The 20,193-nt window shown below is 38.1% G+C and overlaps 1 protein-coding gene across 1 annotated transcript; it reads left to right on the top strand.

Moving 5' to 3' along the window:
- The first annotated feature begins 8,781 nt into the window (after positions 1 to 8,781).
- traf6 (TNF receptor-associated factor 6) lies at positions 8,782 to 20,179 on the top strand. The gene is made up of 7 exons (XM_053617232.1): positions 8,782 to 9,128; positions 12,325 to 12,611; positions 13,421 to 13,571; positions 13,729 to 13,887; positions 16,589 to 16,660; positions 16,760 to 16,837; positions 17,027 to 20,179. Exons 2-7 carry the CDS (start codon positions 12,325 to 12,327, stop codon positions 17,900 to 17,902), a joined length of 1,623 nt encoding a protein of 540 aa, XP_053473207.1. The 5' UTR covers positions 8,782 to 9,128; the 3' UTR covers positions 17,903 to 20,179.
- Positions 20,180 to 20,193: the final 14 nt, after the last annotated feature.

The raw sequence follows: 20,193 nt of genomic DNA on the forward strand, positions 1-20,193 counted from the left end.
GCACAAGTTCCCATTCAAACCCTGGAAAGTTTAAAGTGGGAGGGACAGGGTCTCTCATTCTGGCTTGGATCTTGACTGAAAAGTGTAACTGAACTGCTTGGAGCAAACTTCAAACGGGTCCCCACTGTGTCGCTGTATGACTGCTTTGTCCAGCCTTCTCTAACTTCCCCTTCTCTAACTTCCTCTAACTTTCATGGTCATTACATGAATGTAAATCCAAAGGAATCTGATATTTTACATGATTTTACCTCATGATAAATCTGATGAGATTTAAATAGATGGTTGGTTTTAGCCATACACGAAAGACTACATATGTGACTTCCTGAAAATCAGTGCCTTAAGACAACCTGATGCTCAAACACATAAATCGTCAGCAAGGACTCAGAAACAGACAAAGCTTTTTTGCTGAATGAACAAATGCTGAATGTTATCTTGCATCTTCCAAGCCCATGTGACAGCTTTAACGGGACAAGTTGCTTTTACCAAGTGTTGGCAGATAGAATAAAGTTTTAAATTGAAAATCATTTTATATACAGGCGGCTTCAAATTAAAATCTGCTAAAGGACTCCATCATATAATTGACAACCAAACAGTAGACTTTAACAAATGATTGACATTGATGACACACACGGTTTCAATTTAAGCCTCAGGGGACCAGTGGACATTTCAATGTACTCAAGAGCTCTTTTCATTAAAAAGGCCAAATGCTTGAAAAGTTCAAGCATCCTCCTCATTGCCAGTCTTGTGGAAGAGAAAACCCAAACCTCAGAGGAAATACATGAGCTTCTTCACAAATTTGTGCGAGAATGCTGTGCTCCTTCAGGCAGTTGTCATTCCAAGTGCTTTGTACTATCCTGCCCAGTGGCATCCAAATGTATTTTGTGTTGCCTCACAGGAGGATGAGAGGAAGCTAGTGACTAATAAGTGTATGCAATCAGGGAGAACAGGGTATACCTTTATGTAAATGGTCCTAAACTGTGTCACTTTATTTTAGACCTGGCAGGTAGTCGTTTGAATTTATCATGAGTCAAAGTTCAAACCTACCATGAAATGTGTAAATATCAGCAAGACATTGTGACACAGTTGTGATGAACTTTTACAGACTTTCACTAGACCCCTAAGATGCCCAAAGCAGTTTTTCCACCTAATGCCTCCAGCCATCAGGAGATATTTCTTTTACAGTGTCCTTCTGTTAAAATTTCATGTGGTGTTTTTAGAGAGAGCTGTATCTATTTATTTTACTTCCTGCTGGAATTGAACAGGGCATTTGTAATTCACGAGTGTCTACAGTTCCACGCTAGTCCCAGAGCAGGAGAGAGCGAAGCCAATTTTTTCTCAACAGGACTTTATGTAACACAAACCCACATACCCCACTGCACATATGTGCATTAACCTGTCAAATATACAGCAGTACTGTTAGACCTTGACTAACATTGCATTGGACAGTTCAAATGGAACAAGAATGGTGCATTATGTGGGGGAAAAAGGCAATGAATCCACTTTCTGTTTCAGTTACCTGTGTTGGAATTGCACAAGCTGAGTTTAAATCTTTTATTTTTTTAATATCACCAACATTTGGTGAGTTCTCTCTAACAAGCCTGCTACTTTGAGCAAATTTGGTTCTTCTTCATGAAAAGCCATTAAACCAATAATATACGTAGTAGTGATTAACCGTTTTTCAAAATCATCTCTATAAAAACAAATGTGCATTTGTTGGTAACTGATGAACTACAGATGCATTTATGCATTTATAACTATTAATATAATGTCTCAATATAACCTCTATTTTGGGGGGCTTTTTCTTAGCCAATGTAAACACAGATTCCTGAAATTCTTAGAACTAAATCATCCTCTCCCACCACTAACTGTTTCTCTCTGTAGAATTACCAGGGTGGTGCGTCATAGGCAAATCTAAATATGCACGAGATGAATTTCTCCACAGTTCACTCATCCTACAAGAAAGTCAAACCAGTCATGGTTCCTGTAAGGGTCTATGTGTTTCCTGAAGTCTGTGAATGTTTGGAGAAGAGAGTAGCGGAACACTATACCCTTATGCTATGGGACAGAGCGGGCATTCTTCTCGTCCTGCTTCAACAGCTTTTTGAAGACTGTGTCCTTTGCAATTAACATGTTTCACATACTTGCACACGTGCTTGCACACCCATCACAAGTCACAGTGTTCTAATGAGTTTGTAGATATTAAGAGTCTCAATGATCTTAACTTTGAATTAATGGATGGAGGTTATTGTGTGCAGATTAGATGCTGGCTGCCATTTTGAACCTAAATACAGTTGGAACCAAAAGATGCTCCCCAATTAATGTTTATTACCCAACTATCCATTTTACGCTATGTTATACATTATTTATTTCACAGCATTGTTGAATACTAAAAGGTTAATATTCTATAACAGCACCGCTGTGACAATAGTGCCAACTGTGATTCAAATCAGACCTCACTAAAGCTTGTGAGGCTGAATGGGCACACCAAAATCTCATGGAAGGCCTTCCAAGAAGATTGAAGCCTATCATAACAGCAAAGAGGAGACTAGATCTATAAGGGGATGTTCCACAAGCATATATGGGTGTGATTGTCAGGTTTTAACATACTTTTGGCCATATACTATATGTGGAGATTGTATTCGTTTATCATAATTGATTAAACAAAACCTTCTGAAGACTTTTGAATCTCACTGTTAGTGATTTTACTGTCCGTAAGTGGCATAAAGTTAGGATGAGGATAAAGGTGTGGATAGGTGAGTGTGAAAGGCGCATGTAGTCTCAATAATGGCGCCCCACCAACTTCTCTTAAGGACCATAGGAATGGGAGAGAAAACAGTTTTAGTTAAGCCAATAAGATTAAATTCTATGCTATATATATATATATATATATATATATATATATATATATATATATATATATATATATATATATATATATATAAACATACATATATATATAAAAAAAATAAAACAGAGCTTTTGGAACTGCTTGTGCTTTACTTGGGATTTACCCGTTGAATATGGTTTGATCCTTTCTAATAAAGTTCCAATTATAATAAACATCCAATTATGGTATACAACCACCAGTGCGTGTAAGGAAATAACTTTGAGGCTTTGAGGTCATTTTTTGTGATACACACTAAGCTTATGTTGTTGTATCCACTTAAAGATAACATGATTTTCTTTTCCATCCCTTCCTAGCAGACTTGGCAGCAAAGTACTGCCCAAATAAGGTTTTAAATCCAACAGTTATAGCTGCTGATAAGAATATCGAGGCAATAATAAATAAACACACTTTTACTATCAGTGTAACTCAAATGTTGGTAAGGTCTGATACAATGGACAGATGCAGAGCATTTATAATGGCCCTGTTGTACTAGTCTGACTCAGCGGAATATGCGCAACACCCTTCACTAAATAGAAAACACATGTGAAAGGTGGGCTCCTGAGGGCCTGCTAACAGAGCTGCTTTTGTACGTTAAAGCCAGAGGTTGATGGATAACTGTAATAGATTTGCAAAGTTCCAGCTTAGTCTGTTGGTTCTTTTGTCAGCATTTGAAAATACTCCCCAACTGCTTGCATGGATGTACGTAACTTACTGACGTACAAGAAATACAAGGAAACTATGTATTAAGATGATCTTGTGTTTGAGGCTAAAATAAAGGTTTTCAGCCATCCAGGTCATTCCAAATGTTTAAGAGTAGTGAATTAAAGGAAAATTCCACCCTGAATGACATATTAGTACATAATATTAAGATTTATAATGATATATTTTGCATATTCTCCCCATGCTTCGGGAGTCTTTCCGGGTACTCCGGTTTCCTTCACCAGTCCAAAGACATGCACTGTAGGCTAATTGTCATCTCTAAATTCCCCGTAGTGTGTGAAAGGGTGTGCGATTGTGCCCGTCCAGGGTGTCCCCCGCCTTGTGCCCCGAGACCCGAGTTTTTTCAACACAAAATCTCACACACACCCCCCCCAAAAAAACACATTTTCCCAACAGTTGACTGTCTTTATTTTCACAACGTTAACAACACAAACTTGTAAGCATCGGCATTTAAACAAGACAACAGAGAACAAAAGAGCAAACAATGGAACAGACCAGAAGAGAAAGTGTGTGTAGAGAGAGAGAGAGAGAGAGAGAGAGAGAGAGAGAGAGAGAGAGTTTGTGTGTTAGCATGTTTGCTAAATAAACTAATTATTTGACATATATTCATTAATATTTAACAGTAGCGGAGGAATGCCCCCAAATGTAGCGAAGTAAAAGTAAATGGTAAATGGTCTGCACTTATATAGTGCTTTTATCCAAAGTGTTTACACAAAAATTTAAAATGTATTTCATTCACATGCACACACTCACGGTAGCAGAGGTGCCATGCAAGGTGCTAACTTGCCATCGGGAGAAACTTTGGCTTCAGGATCTTGCACAAGGACACTTCGGCATGTGGAGCCATGTGGGCCGGGAATCGAACCACCAACCCTACGATTAGTGGACAACCCGCTCTACCACCTCAGCCATAGCTGCCCCATTTCTGTGATTAAAAATGAACTTGAGTAAGAGTATGGCCAGTTAAACCTACTCTTAAAAGTACTTTTTTTTCTTTCAAAAAGTTACTCAAGTAAATTTAATGAAGTAAGTGTAGCACGTTACTGCCTTCCTCTGCTCACAGGTATTGAAAATAAAGCACCAACCAACAAATTAGCATACAAAACACTAAACGCATCACTCATTACTCATTTCAATATAAACATATTTAATTTGTTTTCGGGTGGAGTTTTTCTTTAAGGTGACTGGACATGTGGTATATTACTGAAAGTGCTTTTTCACATGTGAAGTTATTCATCTTTGCTTATTAGATGTACTGATGAAGTCTCGCAGATGAAATAAAATGAAAAAGTCTTTAAAATTATGTAAGTTTGTAATGTTGTAAGTGTCATCATGACTTCATTCTCCTTTAACCTTTCCAATAGGTGAATATGGTGTGATGGTTTGTTATCAAGTTCTGTTTACATGTGTCATGTGGATGACATTAGCTGCAGTCTGGGTTTTCATTTGAAAGAGTAATACGAGCTTCATCAGCATTTAATCGAAGGACTTATTACTTATTATCCTTACCTTACCGAACCACATTAAGAACAAGAAGAGCTGTCTTATAGCCATAGTCTTGCTGGCATACTTTGTTTCTGCTTACACTTTGTGCAATCGTATGTCAGGATTTCTAGTCACAGAACGACACTGGAAGTTCGTTAAAGTAAAAAAAAAAAAAGTGCATGCGTAAGTTTATTCGAAAGCATTTATGTATAAGCAAGAGGGTGGGCTCCGCATGTTGAGTGTGCTCAATGAGCAGCCTTGTTAGTGCAAATTGTTGATCTTGCTATTTATAAAATGCTCTATTCATAAATGGAATAGAGGCCCACTGTGACCACACCTATCCAGACTCTGACACTGTGGCCAGAGAGGAGGTCCATTGCCATTGCAAGGCTGGGGTATGACAAGCAAAAACAAAGACGCCTCAAGGAAAAGCTCCAGGAGCTGACATCAGTTACAAGGTCTTGGCTCCGATCTTGAGCTCACACACAGCCTCTATGTTCCACAAGCAGGAAACAGGAACGGTTGTCTATAATGGCATAAAGTTGTTTCAGTGTGGAAGTGAAGTCATTGTGTAGTTGATATATCATGTAATAGATGTAGCTTTGGTTATTGTGTCTCAGTGATTTAAGACCATATCACATGATACAGTGTATGTCATGATACAAGCAATGCCATTCCTTTTTTTTTTTAATGAGCACTTGATGCCTTGTCAAAGTGTGCACCATAGATTACAGTAGTCATTTGTAAATAAGCAGCTAATCTCTTTCATCCAAAAAAAAAAAAAAGGACTGAGAATAATGCAAAGAGACTTGTTTCCAAACATACTTTGTAGACGGTATTAAACCATTAACGATTGCACTATTAATTATCACCTTTTAAGAGATATGTTTAAAAACTTACTCTACATTGTATATATTGATTAAACCATTAACTATTTATTATAAACTATTACCTATGCATTGATTAACTATTAAACTGGATAATTAAACCTTCACTTCATAACCTTTTTTATGTATATTAATGAAGCAGCATTATTAAACAGTGGAGAAGAGTAGTTGGTGTGTTTATGTGGCTGCACATCCTCGAAAACCTAAGACATTCATTCAAGGTTGGATTTGGGTCCAATTTTTTTTTCTACACTTAAATACTGTATGCTGTAACTGTCACGTTCACCATGGAAAATTCCCCCCACAACCACCAGAGGGCACTCTCACTCACAATTTGTTGAATTTCTTCTTTTTCCTGTTGTCTGGCCCACTTCCTTCCTTGTTTCTGCAGAACTGTTTTGTACTATTAATAGTATCTTTAAAATGAATTGGATCTAGGATAGCCTTGACGGGAATAATACTGCATTATTCTTTGTCCCCAATTTAATTATTACATAGATGTTTACTTGGTTGTGATTAGAGCTGCAACAACTAATCCATAAAATCGATAATAATCGATTACGAAAATCGTTGTCAACGAATCCCACTATCGATTAGTTGGTCTCCGCGCGGCACGTGGGAGATTTACTCATTACATGAGTAATGACAAATTACATGTTCAGAAAATACGCCTCGGAGAGTAAATACTAAAGTTGTGTCCCAAATGAAGTACTGTACACTTACACTTACACTGTACACTCTACCGTCTAGTGTGTGGATTTTAGAAAGGTAATATGATCTCAAATATAACACTAGCGGGTTTTTTTTTTATACTAACCGGAAGTATAAGCCACGACGGCGCATGACGTCATACGCACGCTAGCATTACCCAGAGTCACCGATAATGACTTTCTTCAGTTTACTTTCTGTCAGCGTTACCTTTTATTCCCAACATGACCTCAGTCACCATCAGACGGAGGCAAAATTGTCACGTGACTGAGGAAGAAAGTGTGTAACCTCCAAGTCCTCTAAGGGAGGGAAGCATTTTAAACACCGTGGAAATCAAACTGATGCACGAGGACAAACTTATGTTATATCCAAAATGCTACACTGTGTGTAAGGGGCAGGGGAAACTGGTGCAAGCTGCTTAAAAGGTTTAGTTTAATTTAAGTTTATTGTCATAATATGTTGTATTTGCGCTCTTGCAGTGTAAATTCTGTCGTTTATTATAACGGAAGTGATGTTAGTAACGAGGCCGCGTTGCTGATCACACGCTGTGCAGACACGCTGATACACAGAGCGCGAGTAAGATCTGTAATGTCTAATTTAAACATTATGATCAAAAGTAAAAACAAGTAAAATAATTTTCCTAAAGGCAGTGAGTAACAGAAACCACAAGGTGCAGTGAAAGTGAGTTTTTAGTATTAATGTAGGACTGTAGTTTAATTGGGTGCTTTTTGTGCATCCATAAACATAATGCATAAATACTATAAAAATAAATTATATATATATATATATATATATATATATATATATATATATATATATATATATATATCACTTTCGTATATATATAGTTTATAGTATTTATACATTATTTTTATGGATGCACAAAAAGCACCCAATTAAACTACAGTCCTACGTTAATAATACATATTCTTGTGTGTGTGTGTGTGTGGACAAACAGTTATGTAAAGTTCTAGTCTGAAGTTTATATTTGTAACACTCAGTTTATGGATTTTATTTTAAATAATAATAAAAAATGGTACTGAAAGCTTGCCCCGCCCCGTCCGATTAATCGAAATGCAATAAACTCCCCATTAAACTGTCCAACTTTCATGAACAAGCTTTAGATGTGTAGAAATTAGTCATGCAGTACAAATTATTCAAAAACAAGACTATTTTCAAGATGAACTGGTTTAACAAAGGATTCATTTCTGTTAAAGCTAACCCTAACAAGGTGGATGTTTGTTTGTGTGTGTGTGTGTGCGTGTGTGTGTGGTCCCACTAGATATTTCTGTCACATCATCATCAAAACAGAAAAGAATGACAGGTGACAAAGTTTTATAATGTTTCAAAAACCTTATAAAATAAATTAATAACAAGAAATATAGTCAACAGAACTGACTGAATTAATCAATGATTTTTTCCTCACCAATCTCAGAGTGAATAGTGTTCAGACGGATTCAGGGATGAGGGGTTCCTAGATTTAGATTTAAAACACTGATGGCCTACAGTGTCAAAAACGGACCAGCACCCACCTACCGTATCACACCCCGCTCTGCACCGTGCTCCCTCTGATCTATAAACACTGCTTGATCACACCCAACATCTCTCAGGGTACAAGGAAGCCCTGGCAACTAGGTGGTGGAATGAACATCCCCTGGCAGTCCAAACAGCTGTCACTGGCTGTTTTCAAATGATGACTAAAGACCTACCCCTTTACACAATACTTAAATTAGCTCTTTGTTATTTAAAAAAAAAATCATCCTTGTGTCTTTTTCACATCATACTAACCTCCCCAACAGGGGTTTTTAGACCTATGGTACTCTTAGTGTCTGACTTAGTGAACCAGTATGAGGATGTGTTTATTGATAGGGACTTTAAAGCACTTGCATCTGACAAATACCACCAGTAAATGTAAATGCAGTCAAGTGAAATGAATGCTGAGAGACTTTTACCTCAGGTGATCATAATGTTGTGGATAATGCTGACAATCAAAATGATCACTGGTTTCCCACTGTAAACGTATAATACTTATAATAAAATTTGCAAACCTGTTGTTTTCAGAACCATATGTAATAGAAAATGTCAGGATTTGAGCTTGTGTGAAGGGTTTTCCCAGGCCGCCACACATACAGTAAAGCCTACTGACTACCTGGGGATGTTATTGTTTCTTCTGGTGTTTTCTGAACAGCAGATTTAATGTTCCCCTACTCGCATCACTTCATAAATGTGTTGCAAGTGCAGTTTAGGGGAATCCCAGCGTATGAATGGGAAATAATAGCACAAGGAGAGTGCTCAAATCCCTCCTATTTTAACGGGAAGTTTTAACAACGGTGGGGAATTTCAACAACCTGGCAACCCAATCGATTTCGCGGCTCTGGCTCCAGTGACGTTTGGATTCAGGAAGAGGTAGGGCTTTACCAGCTCAGACGCTGCTAGCAAAGGTAAGTTGCTAAAATACTTCCAAAAGGAAATAAGGGAAACTCTTTATAGAAATAAGAAGAAGTGTCGAAAGAAACAAAACATAAAAATATACACATAGCTAGCTTTTTTTTTTTTTTTTTTTTTTTCTAAAAAAAAAAGCTCAATTGAATGTGAGCCGAATTAGTAGGGTTAGCTAACTTAGCTGGCTAGTTAGATAGTTAGATAGCTAGACTAAAGTTAAGCCAGCTAACGTTAGCGGATTGTAGAATTTATACTTTATACTCATTTAAGCTTTCAAGCAGAAAAGTTTGCAGAACTTTAACGCCGTATCTTCGAATACTGTGTTGTTTGTTGTATGAGTTGAAGTTGCTGGTTAGGAAATTTGAAAGCCGAGCTAACAAGCGTTTCAAAAGTTTAGACAACTTTCACCCCCACGGCCCCGCCCAGTCATGTGTGTTTGGGTTTGTGTAGCAATAACAAACATTGTGTGTGTGTGTGAGTGTGTGTGAGTGTGTGTGAGTGTGTGTGTGTGTGTGTGTGTGTGAGTGAGTGTGAGCGTGTGAGTGTGTGTGAGTGTGTGAGTGTGTGTGTGTGTGTGTGTGTGAGTGTGTGTGTGTGTGAGTGTGTGTGTGTGTGAGTGTGTGTGTGTGTGTGTGTGAGTGAGTGTGAGCGTGTGAGTGTGTGTGTGAGTGAGTGTGAGAGTGTGAGTGAGAGAATGTAAATGTGTGTATATTGGCTTTATCTCGTCATGACTGAGGTCCACTATCACATAACTTCATAACCGTTATTATTATTATTGTTTTTGTTGTTGTTATTATTTTACATAGGAGTTGATGCTCTCATTAAGGTTGCCATGATGCCATAATTTTGGCTCCAGTAGGGGTGTTCAGTATTGTTACCTCTTTTCAGACGAAAGTATTTAAAGCGCACCCCAAAAGTGGATAAAAATCTCTAGATGATATAATATGCAAATTTCCATATTAATTTGTTCAGCATGATCACTGGCATATCAAATTACAAATCAGGGTACATGAAGAAGGAAGATGTTCACTTAGAATATAAATCAGTTGAATAGAGTTTTATGAGAGTAGAAAATAGTAGATAATTTATTTCGTATAGAAAAAAAAGTCATATTTTCTCATGGCACCATAAACTAAATTTTTATGCATTTACAAAGTACTATACTTTCTATCAAGAACACTTTGATGGTGAGCGGTCGTAAAAAGAAGAAGGGTGGGACAAGCAGTGGTGATCAGGGATCGGTCGCTGGGAGACGGCGGTGATCAGGGATTGGTCGCCGGGAGATGGTGGTGATCAGGGATTGGTCATTAAATATGACACACACAAAAAAAACCCAAAAGGAAATAAAAACATCAAATTCCCCAGTTGTTCTTCTTTCTAAGGAAAATATTTTTGACTTTCCAGGAAATCTTTTACATTGAGTATTAATCACGTTGTAATTTTAATCCAAAAGAGAGAGTGTAAGGGGAAAAAATGAGCACTGAGCTGAAGAAAATGAGATGGTCATGAGTTCTGGCCAGCAATTCCTTGTTTTTCTGTGTGACTGATAGGTGTCATGAATGGTAAAGTTACAAACGTTAGTTGTAGTTACAAAATCTGACCTATGCTTTTCTGCAGCAGACTGACGGATTGAGAGCCTCTGGAGTGAAGAACTTGATTGGCTACATTTTTTTGCACAGCAATTCCTAACCAAATGTTTGTTCTGAAAGCCAGTGTATTATTAAAATGTTTAACACTGTCTTAGTAAAGTATTATCATTTAAAAGTGTTGAACTTTAAAAATTAGGCTATAGACAATGTTAGCGATAAATTTGTTAAATAGATTATTTACAATGTAAAGAGGGGCCGCGAGGATTTCTAAGACGCTTATATGAATTCCTTGCATGGCTCCGCCATCTGTGTTTATATGCGTCACACAGCATCAATGTACTACAAAATTGACAGTATTGAATTACCATTATTGGAAAAATATTAAATATTCACATGCATTTGACCTATTCATAGAATCCATTTCTCCATTTCCTGGTCATCTTATTACTTATAGTACCATATAAAAGTTGCATGCATAATGATGCATGTGTTGACTGTGTAGTCTCTGGGGAAAAGGTGACATCTTAGAGAGTGCATAGGCCTATATAATATTCTGTAGCAGAGGTTCTTAACCTTTTGCAACTAAAGCCCCCCCAAGCCTTGCCTTTCATGTGGCACCCCCCCATATTGGAGGATACCAGGTACAACGATTATCTATTCTATATAAAATCTATCTATCTACCTACCTACCTACATATACCTAATCTGTTTTTGATAGATAGATTTTTTTTTTTTACTATTTTTAATTACTTTTCATAACTTATAATTTTTTAAAAAATAACGTTTTTTTATGACTTTTATAAAACTATATAATGGACAGGTATGGAACATGAATGATCAAAAATGTTTCTGAACACTATAACTACTTTGAACAAGAGAACTAGGTTTTGATAACGTGTACTATTTTACATGTAAAACATGTTGCATTACATTCGTCTTGCATTCTAAAAACATTTGCATATGAATGATGTAAACTAAAAAGAAGGGCGCATCTCGTTATCCATGACATTGTTAAATCTCCGGCTCTCAGCCACTAAACAGAGCAGATGCAGAGAGAGGTGTGAGTGCAGTGGGAAAGCAAGACCCCGCGCTTGCAGGACAGGGCTGGCCACATTTGGAAAGTTGCTAAGGTTTGTCTAAAAAGTCGCTAGGCGCTTTTTTTTTCTCTTAAAAAAAAAAAGTCGCTAATCGGCAACACTGGTCTGCACTGACAGCTAGATAAAAGGCAGGCTAAACTCAGCCTCTCCCCAGCAAAAAGAAAATGCAGAGTGAGAGAGAATGCAGTTTTTCACTTATACACATTCTATTTGAAAACCAATAAAATACAGAGTTGCCAAATGATGCCCTGTCTGTTTTTTTCTTGAAAAAATCCACGCCCCCCTTCCGATCTCTGCACGGCCCCCAGGAGGGCGTGCCCCCCGGTTGAGAACCACTGTTCTCGGTGTAAAATATTTTGCGTTTAAACAATGAATATAATTTTCAGTACAACAGTGATTTATAAAGAAGTAAGGTAAAGTTGTGTGATGCTTAATGCAGAAATGTACCAGTGTACCACTAACTGGTAAGATTTTTTCTTCTCATTCCTCTCCCGTTTTTATTTATATAGATGGCGTGTGGTGACATGCATAAATCCAATCCTGATGAGTATCCATTCTCCAGATGTATGGCTGAAATGGAGAAGGAGAGGGAGTCATACTTAAGCCCTACAGAAAACCCATCCACAATTAGTGTCTCATCCGGCACCCAAGCAGAACAGCAAGGCTACGATGTTGACTTTGACCCTCCACTGGAGAGCAAATACGAGTGTCCCATCTGCCTGATGGGTCTAAGGTCAGCTGTGCAGACACCATGTGGCCATCGCTTCTGCAACAGCTGTATTAAAAAGTCCATCAGGTGAGCTTTTTGCCATTTCTTGTGCTGTACATTGAACTGGGAGCTTTAAGCCAGCATTTTATATCATTATTATTATTTTTTTTAGGTTTTGGCCAGTAGTAATGATGTACACTAAAATGTAATCTAAAATGGCTTCTGAAAAACTCATCTGACCTAAATTTACATTGAACGCGTTGCAGTCGTTTACCAGCTTATGGTATAACGTATAGTAGTATTTAGTATTTTATTTAGTTAATATTGTATTTTATGCCAAAAGCATAAATGAGTCTTAAAACAGTTGAAACACCCATCCTCCACTATTCTATTGATACACATATAGCTTATTTGCTAAGACATATATGTAACAGTTCTGCAGCAAGTAACATTTTAGGTAGTGAAGGACACAAGTAATTATACTTTCATTCATGTATGGTTCAGACTCTTTAATTTAAATATCAAGTTATCAATTAATACATATTTTATTTGCTTTTGAATACAAAAAAAAACTATTTGTAAGGCTTATCCCTAATTTTTAATTCGAATACATTTGCTGACTTTATAGTTTTGATCAACTGTAATATTGTCTGATCGTCCAAAAATCTCTAACGGTTGTCAGAAATAGACAGACCACTTATCATTATTGGCGTTGGCTCTGTAAAAAAACCTATACATTCAAATTTTAAACGGACATGAATGCCTTTTTGGTATTATGAATCCTGGGAAATAAAAAAATAAAAAAAAGCAGTAACATACATCTTAAATTCCATGGTGGTCCCAGTTGAGGATCAGTAAGACTGAGCAAAACTATAACTTGTTCATCTTTCTGGCAGGGACACGGGGCAGAAATGTCCAGTTGACAATGAAGTGCTGACAGAGGACCAACTTTTTCCAGATAACTTTGCCAAGAGGGAAATCCTCTCTCTCACTGTGCGCTGCCGCAATTTTGGCTGTAATGAGAAAATGGAGCTCAGACATTTTGAGGTAAATTTTTAGTTAATATGGTGAACATTCTGTCTGATCCCAGAACTGCTGATGTGTTCATTTCTGACAAGAAAGAAAAAAAATTGGGTTAGAGGAAAACCACATTAAAGTAGTATGAGCTTTTGTATGTTAATTAAGGTGTGTATTTCCTCTGCAGAATCACTTGAAGCTCTGTGAATTTGCCACAGTGCCCTGCCTACAGTGTAATGAGCCTGTATGGAAGAATAGTATAGAGGAACATATGAACCAGGAGTGTTTACAGCGCCTGATCACATGCCCTGACTGTGCAGAGAATATCATCTATGCTAACAAACAGGTGAGAGGCAACTTAAAGAACTGTCCCTTCAGCTCTAAAACCAACTCTTAAAGCTAAAATATGGACTGAAGGGTTTGAGAAAGACCATGCTTGAAACTCTCTACATAATAAATTCAGCTTTCACAAATGTCTCCCTTTAGTTCTTTGTGTTGTTTGCATGGTGAAGTTTGACACTGACTGTACCACACGTACCTAATATGCTTCTGTCTGCCTCTAATACGGGATGGGCATGAGTATTCAATTACTCACAACTGACAGCAATGATCGGTCATTTAATAAACAACACTTGATTTATTTATTTTGCAGCTTAATCAGATATGTTTGAACTCGTTTGAAGTTCAGTTTCAAGCAACAAACTGTGAATCCTTCCTGAAATGGAGCCATATTCTTTTCAAATTCTGCAACTCGTTATGGTGGCATTTTAGCTGGAACTGCAGTCTGATTGGTTACAGTGACCTTGGGGGCCAGCACTCGTACACACTTTACCCTAGTACCACATGCATGTGATGTTAGCACAGTAGAAAGAATTAAGCTAATTACTAAAAATATGTGTATCCCCTGCGAGTTGTTGAAACCAAGTTGTTGAATTGTCTTTTTTGAGTTTTTCAAATCACCATGGAACGAGGTTCATCTCTGGCCTCTTACCATTGTCTGGTATAATCCACCACTTTCCTGTCGTTCTCACAGATGACTCTGTACTAGACACTGGAAAGTTGGACTTTATATATCTTACCTTGATCATTCAGCAACCAGTCTGCTGTAACTTTTGGCTGTGCACTCTGATTCACATTAATACACATTGAACTCAAATGGAAACAGTTTTATCTTGTTTATACACACTACCAGTCAAAAGTTTGGAGACACTTGACTGAAATGTTTCTGATCTTAAAAATCTTTTGATCTGAAGGTGTATAATTAAATGTTTGAAATCGGTGTTGTAGACAAATATAATCATGCCAACATATTCATTTCTTTTATTAGAAAAATAATATTTTATTTACAAAAAAAATTTTTTGGAACGGATGACTTGGAGCGAAATATTCCGAAAAGCAGCCAGTAAGTGTCCAGCGTAGGTGTGAACTCCTTTAATACTGTTTAAAAAACCTGCTGATTCGACCAGCTTCCTCTCCATTCACAGCTGACGCTTGACCACGCCTACACCCCCCACAATTACATAATCTATACATAGTCCAAAACGTTACTGTGCAAAATAAACACCGAAATGAGGTTACCTGACTTTTTTCAGATGACCAGATATATGTATGTATATTAGAGCTGCTACAACTAATCGATAAAATCGATAATAATCAATTATGAAAATCGTTGTCAACAAATCTCATTATCGATTAGTTTGTCTGCGCACACCACGGGGTACATTTACTCATTACGTTACTTCGGTTCCGAAAATAGGCTTGGGAGAGTAAATACTGAAGTTGTTTCCCAAATGAAGTAATATACACTTACACTGTACATGGAGTACTCTACCGTCTAGTGTGTGAATTTTAGAAAGGTACTATCATCTCAAATGGAACACTAGCGGGTTTTTACTAACTGGAATTATGAGCCACTTCCTAGTCGACGGCGCTTGACGTCACACGCAAGTAATGCGACACCGCTAGCTTTAGCCTCAGAGTCACAGACACTGAATTTCTTCAGTTTACTTTCTGTCAGTGTTATCTTTTTTCGCAACGTGACCTCAGTCCTCATCAGACGGAGGCGAAATCATCACGTGACTGAGGAAGAAAGTGTGCGACCTCCAAGTCCTCTAAGGCAGGGGAGCATTTTATATTAAACACCGCCGAGAAGATTTATAAACTTTATAAAGCAGAGTTTCTGCAGCCCGGAAGCATGACTGGGTGTGGTCGCGGGTTGCTTAAAAGGTTTCATTTAATTCCAGTTTATTGTCATTATATGTTGTATTTTGCACGCTTGCAGTGTAAATTCTATCGTTTATTATAACAGAAGTGATGTTAGTAACGAGGCCGCGTTGCTCCTCACGTGCGATCCAGACGCGGTGATGCACAGTGTAGCGCGAGTAAGATCTGTAATGTCTACTTAAAACACTATGATCAAAAGTAAAATAATATGTCTAAAGGCAATGAGTAACAGAAATTACAAGGTGCAGTGAAAGTGAGTTTTTATTATTAATTTAGGACTGTAGTTTAATTCAGTGCTTTTTGTGCATCCATAAAAAATAATTCTATCTATTTATCTATCTATATTTATCTTATTTAGTTAGTTTATATTTATATTGTATATAAGTACTTATACATTATTTTTTTATGGATTCACAAAAAGCACCAAATTAAACTACAGTCCTAAATTAGTAATATATATCCTTGTGTGTGTGTATGTGTGTTGGGTTCTTTTCTGTTTTGGACAAAAAGTTGTGTAAAGTTTTATTCTGAATTCATATTTGTAACACTCAGTTTGTGGATTTAATTTTAAATAAACAAAAAAAAAGGTACTGAAAGTCTGCCCCGCCCATCCGATTAACCGATTAATCGAATACATATAAATAATAATAATCAACCAACTAATCGATTATGAAAATAATCGTTAGTTGCAGCCCTTATGTGTATATATAATGTACATGTATATATGTATGTATGTATAATATGCATGCCATTATTGATTTCTGTAAGATCAAATGTTACGTTTTACCATATGTGTTAATGTTGTGGTAATGTCTTTTCTGCAGTTTCATGAGCAGATGTGTCCCTTCGTGAATACAGTGTGTGAGTACTGTAACATGGAGTTCATTCGGGGTCAGGTGAGCAATGCATTTTATATATGGGCATATTTTCCACTGAGTTTAACATATCTCAATATAATCTGCTTATTAAGTGGACTATCATGATATGTGTTTCAGTTGTCATCACACTGTGCCACAGACTGCCTGAAAGCTCCTGTTGCCTGTACTTTCAGCATGTTTGGTTGTCAAGAAAAGGTAAAACCATACTGCAGAGATGACAACATTTTACTTTTTGTTAATTTATTTCACTTTGAGTGAGGTAATAGACTTATGACAGTCTAACAGACTAGCATAGTGATTCATGGAAAGGATTAGGCCATGTATGTCACAGAATGCATTTTACATGCTATTAACAGAATAAATAAGTAACTTCTTTTGTCTTAGATGGCAAGGAACGACCTGGCCCTTCACATGCAGGAGTTCACTCAGATGCACATGCGCTACATGGCCGAGTTCCTGAAGAACCAGACTATGAACGGCATTCCTCCAGCTCCAACATGTGGCCCTTCGTGTTCTTCCCCATCTGAGCATGGTGCCTCTGCCAGGGTGGGAGAGCCATGCCAGTGCAGCCAGGACATGCAGCAGCTACGTGAGACTGTTGTGGAACTCGAGGGCCGCCTCGTGCGCCAGGACCACCAAATACGGGAGCTGAGCATTCGCAATGATACACAGCATACGCAGCTAACGGAGCTACGCAAGAAGCTGGCGTCGCTGGAAGAGAAAATGCACGAGCTGGAAGCTCAGCAGTACCAGGGTGTCTATGTTTGGCGAATCGAGGGATTCTCAGCTCACCTGCACCAACAAGAGGCCGGACAACCAGTTGTGCTCCATAGCCCACCATTCTACACGGGTAGACCGGGCTATAAGCTGTGCCTGCGACTGCACCTGCAGACACCAAGCGCACCACGTTGCTCTAACTACATCTCGCTGTTTGTGCATACAATGCAGGGTGAGTTTGACAGCCAGCTCCCATGGCCCCTGCAGGGCACCATCCGGCTGGCTGTGCTGGACCAGGCTGAATGCCAACACCATGTTGAGATAATGGAGACCAAACCAGACCTACAGGCCTTCCAGAGGCCCACAGTGCTGCGCAACCCCAAAGGCTTTGGCTATGTCACCTTCATGCAGCTGCAGGCGCTGCGCCAGCGAGGCTTTGTCAAGGACGACGTGCTGCTGGTGCGCTGTGAGGTCATGCCACGTTTCGACACCAGTCTCAGGAGAGAGGGCATGCAACCTCGAGGACCTGAACCATCCCTCTGAGCTCGTTGTAATTACTTAATCACATTGCTGTTGCCTTAGTTCTCAGAGACACATCCTACTAGAGCCAAAGTTTCCTTTTGTTTTAAGAGATCATCATTACATTACGTTTATGTACGACTTTGAAGCAGCGATCTAAAAGGACTATGTCTTGAAGTACCACAAACAAAACAGTACATTGCTTTAGCGTTTCTGAAATGCTGATTAAACAGGGGCATCATAGATTCGCCCACTGAAAGAAACCAGAAGTATTAAGAGCAGCTCTAGGGGGTGTACTGTGAAACCAAGAACCTGCTTCCTGTGTTTGTTTGTTTTTGGTTTTTTTTTTTCATATAATTTTCTTAATAACTGAATAGCATTTTGTGAACGAATGCCATCATCCTAAAGGAAATGGCGGTGTGTAGCAAAACTAATATCTGTAGGTACGTCTACCCTGAATGCACTGGAGAAAGTAAAACAATTTCATAATAACCCCCTTTTGTAATTGATAATGTATGTGCTGCCATAGGTTCATCATCACACAATACCACTAATAGAAAGAAATAGGGTCTTTGGCTGAACAACAGTCCAACAGAGCTATTCAATCATAAAGGAATGCACAAGCCTCAAGGTGAATCATGTCAAGTATACAGCCATGTGAAAAAATAAGTACACCCCATGGAAATTGTTGGCTTTTTTGACTCATAAGCAAACATTTGGTCATCTTTGAAATGGTGCCTATTAATAAAGTTGATCTGCATGAACAAAACCACAAGGAAAATTAGCTTTTCAATCATTTATTCAACAGAAATTTCAATAAAGTGATATTCTTCTGTGGAAAAAGTAAGTACACCATTGGCCTCAGAAGCTAGTACTGCCCCCTTTAGCAGAAGTAACTTCTTGTAGGCGTTTTGCATAATTGTCCACTAGACTTGCTGGAATTTTTGACCACTCTTCCATGCAATATTCGTTCAGTTGCAAGATGTTTGAGGGTTTTCTTGCATGTACTGCCGCTTTCAAATCCCCCCAAAAAACATTTCAATGGGATTCAAATACAGGCTTTGACTAGGCCATTCCACAACCCGACATTCTTTGCTGGATTTGCTAGTGTGCTTAGGATCATTATCTTGTTGAAATGTCCACTTTCGGCTCAGCTTCAACTTTCAGACCGATGGCCTCACATTATCTTCAAGCACTCTTTGATATGATGCAGTATTCATAGTTGAGTCAAGAATGCAAGCTGTCCAGTCCCCGAGGCAGCGAAGCAACCCAAACCATAACATTTCCACCATCATGCTTCACAGTTGGTATGAGGTACTTCTCAAAAGCTGTCTTTGGTCTGCGCCAAACATGTCTGCTCTTACTGTGGAGGAACAACTCTATCTTTGATTCATCTGTCGAGAGCACATAATTCCAAAAGGCCTGGTTTTTGCCTGTATGCTCATTGACAAACTGTTGTCTTGCAAAGGCTTTTTCCTGGCACACCTCTCATGCAGCTCAAATTTGTGCAATCTCTTTCCGACTGTAGAAGCATGCACTTTGACACCAATAGTTGCAAGACTTACTAGCAGATCCTGTGATGAAATTTTGGGCTCTTGGGCTGAATTTGCTGGGACGGTCACTCCTGGACAAATTGGCACTTGCTTGAAATCTGCACCACTTATAGATGATTTTCCTTACAGTGGAATGATGTATTTCAAATCCCTTGCCAGACTTATAGGCATCCACAACCTTTTTTTTCTGAAGGCCTTACAAAACTTTTTAGCTCTGGGCATGATGACACCACAGACCTCAACAACAAAGGGAACACCAGACACTAGATATGAGAGGGGTATAAATAAGACAGGTTCCACCTGCACTCCCTAAGCAGGTTCTAATCACTGGCACCCAATCTTGAACACCTGCTTCTAATTTTATGGACTTGAAGGTGTGATAAATGTAGGGGTGCACTTACTTTTTTTTTTAACATGTGACTGATCTGTTTTTTTGTTAATTTAAATTGTGAAAATGACTACAAAATGCCAATTTTATGTCATTTGATAGTGTATCACCTTTATTAATAGGCACAGTTTCAAAGAGGATCAAATATTTGTTTTTCCAAATACGTTTTTAAAAAAATCCATAGGTTGTACTTATTTTTTCACATGACTGTATCTGTTTTTACTTATTTGTATTTTATGGGATTTTTAACTTCATGGTTTTATTTCACATGTTGAACATGTGAAAATGTATCTATCGTCAAGAATCAGCCTACTGTATATTTGTCTATAGATAGATATATGTGTGTGTGTGTGTGTGTGTGTGTGTATATATAT

This window comes from Ictalurus furcatus, chromosome 27 (assembly GCF_023375685.1).
Source record: "Ictalurus furcatus strain D&B chromosome 27, Billie_1.0, whole genome shotgun sequence".
Lineage (NCBI taxonomy): Eukaryota > Metazoa > Chordata > Actinopteri > Siluriformes > Ictaluridae > Ictalurus > Ictalurus furcatus.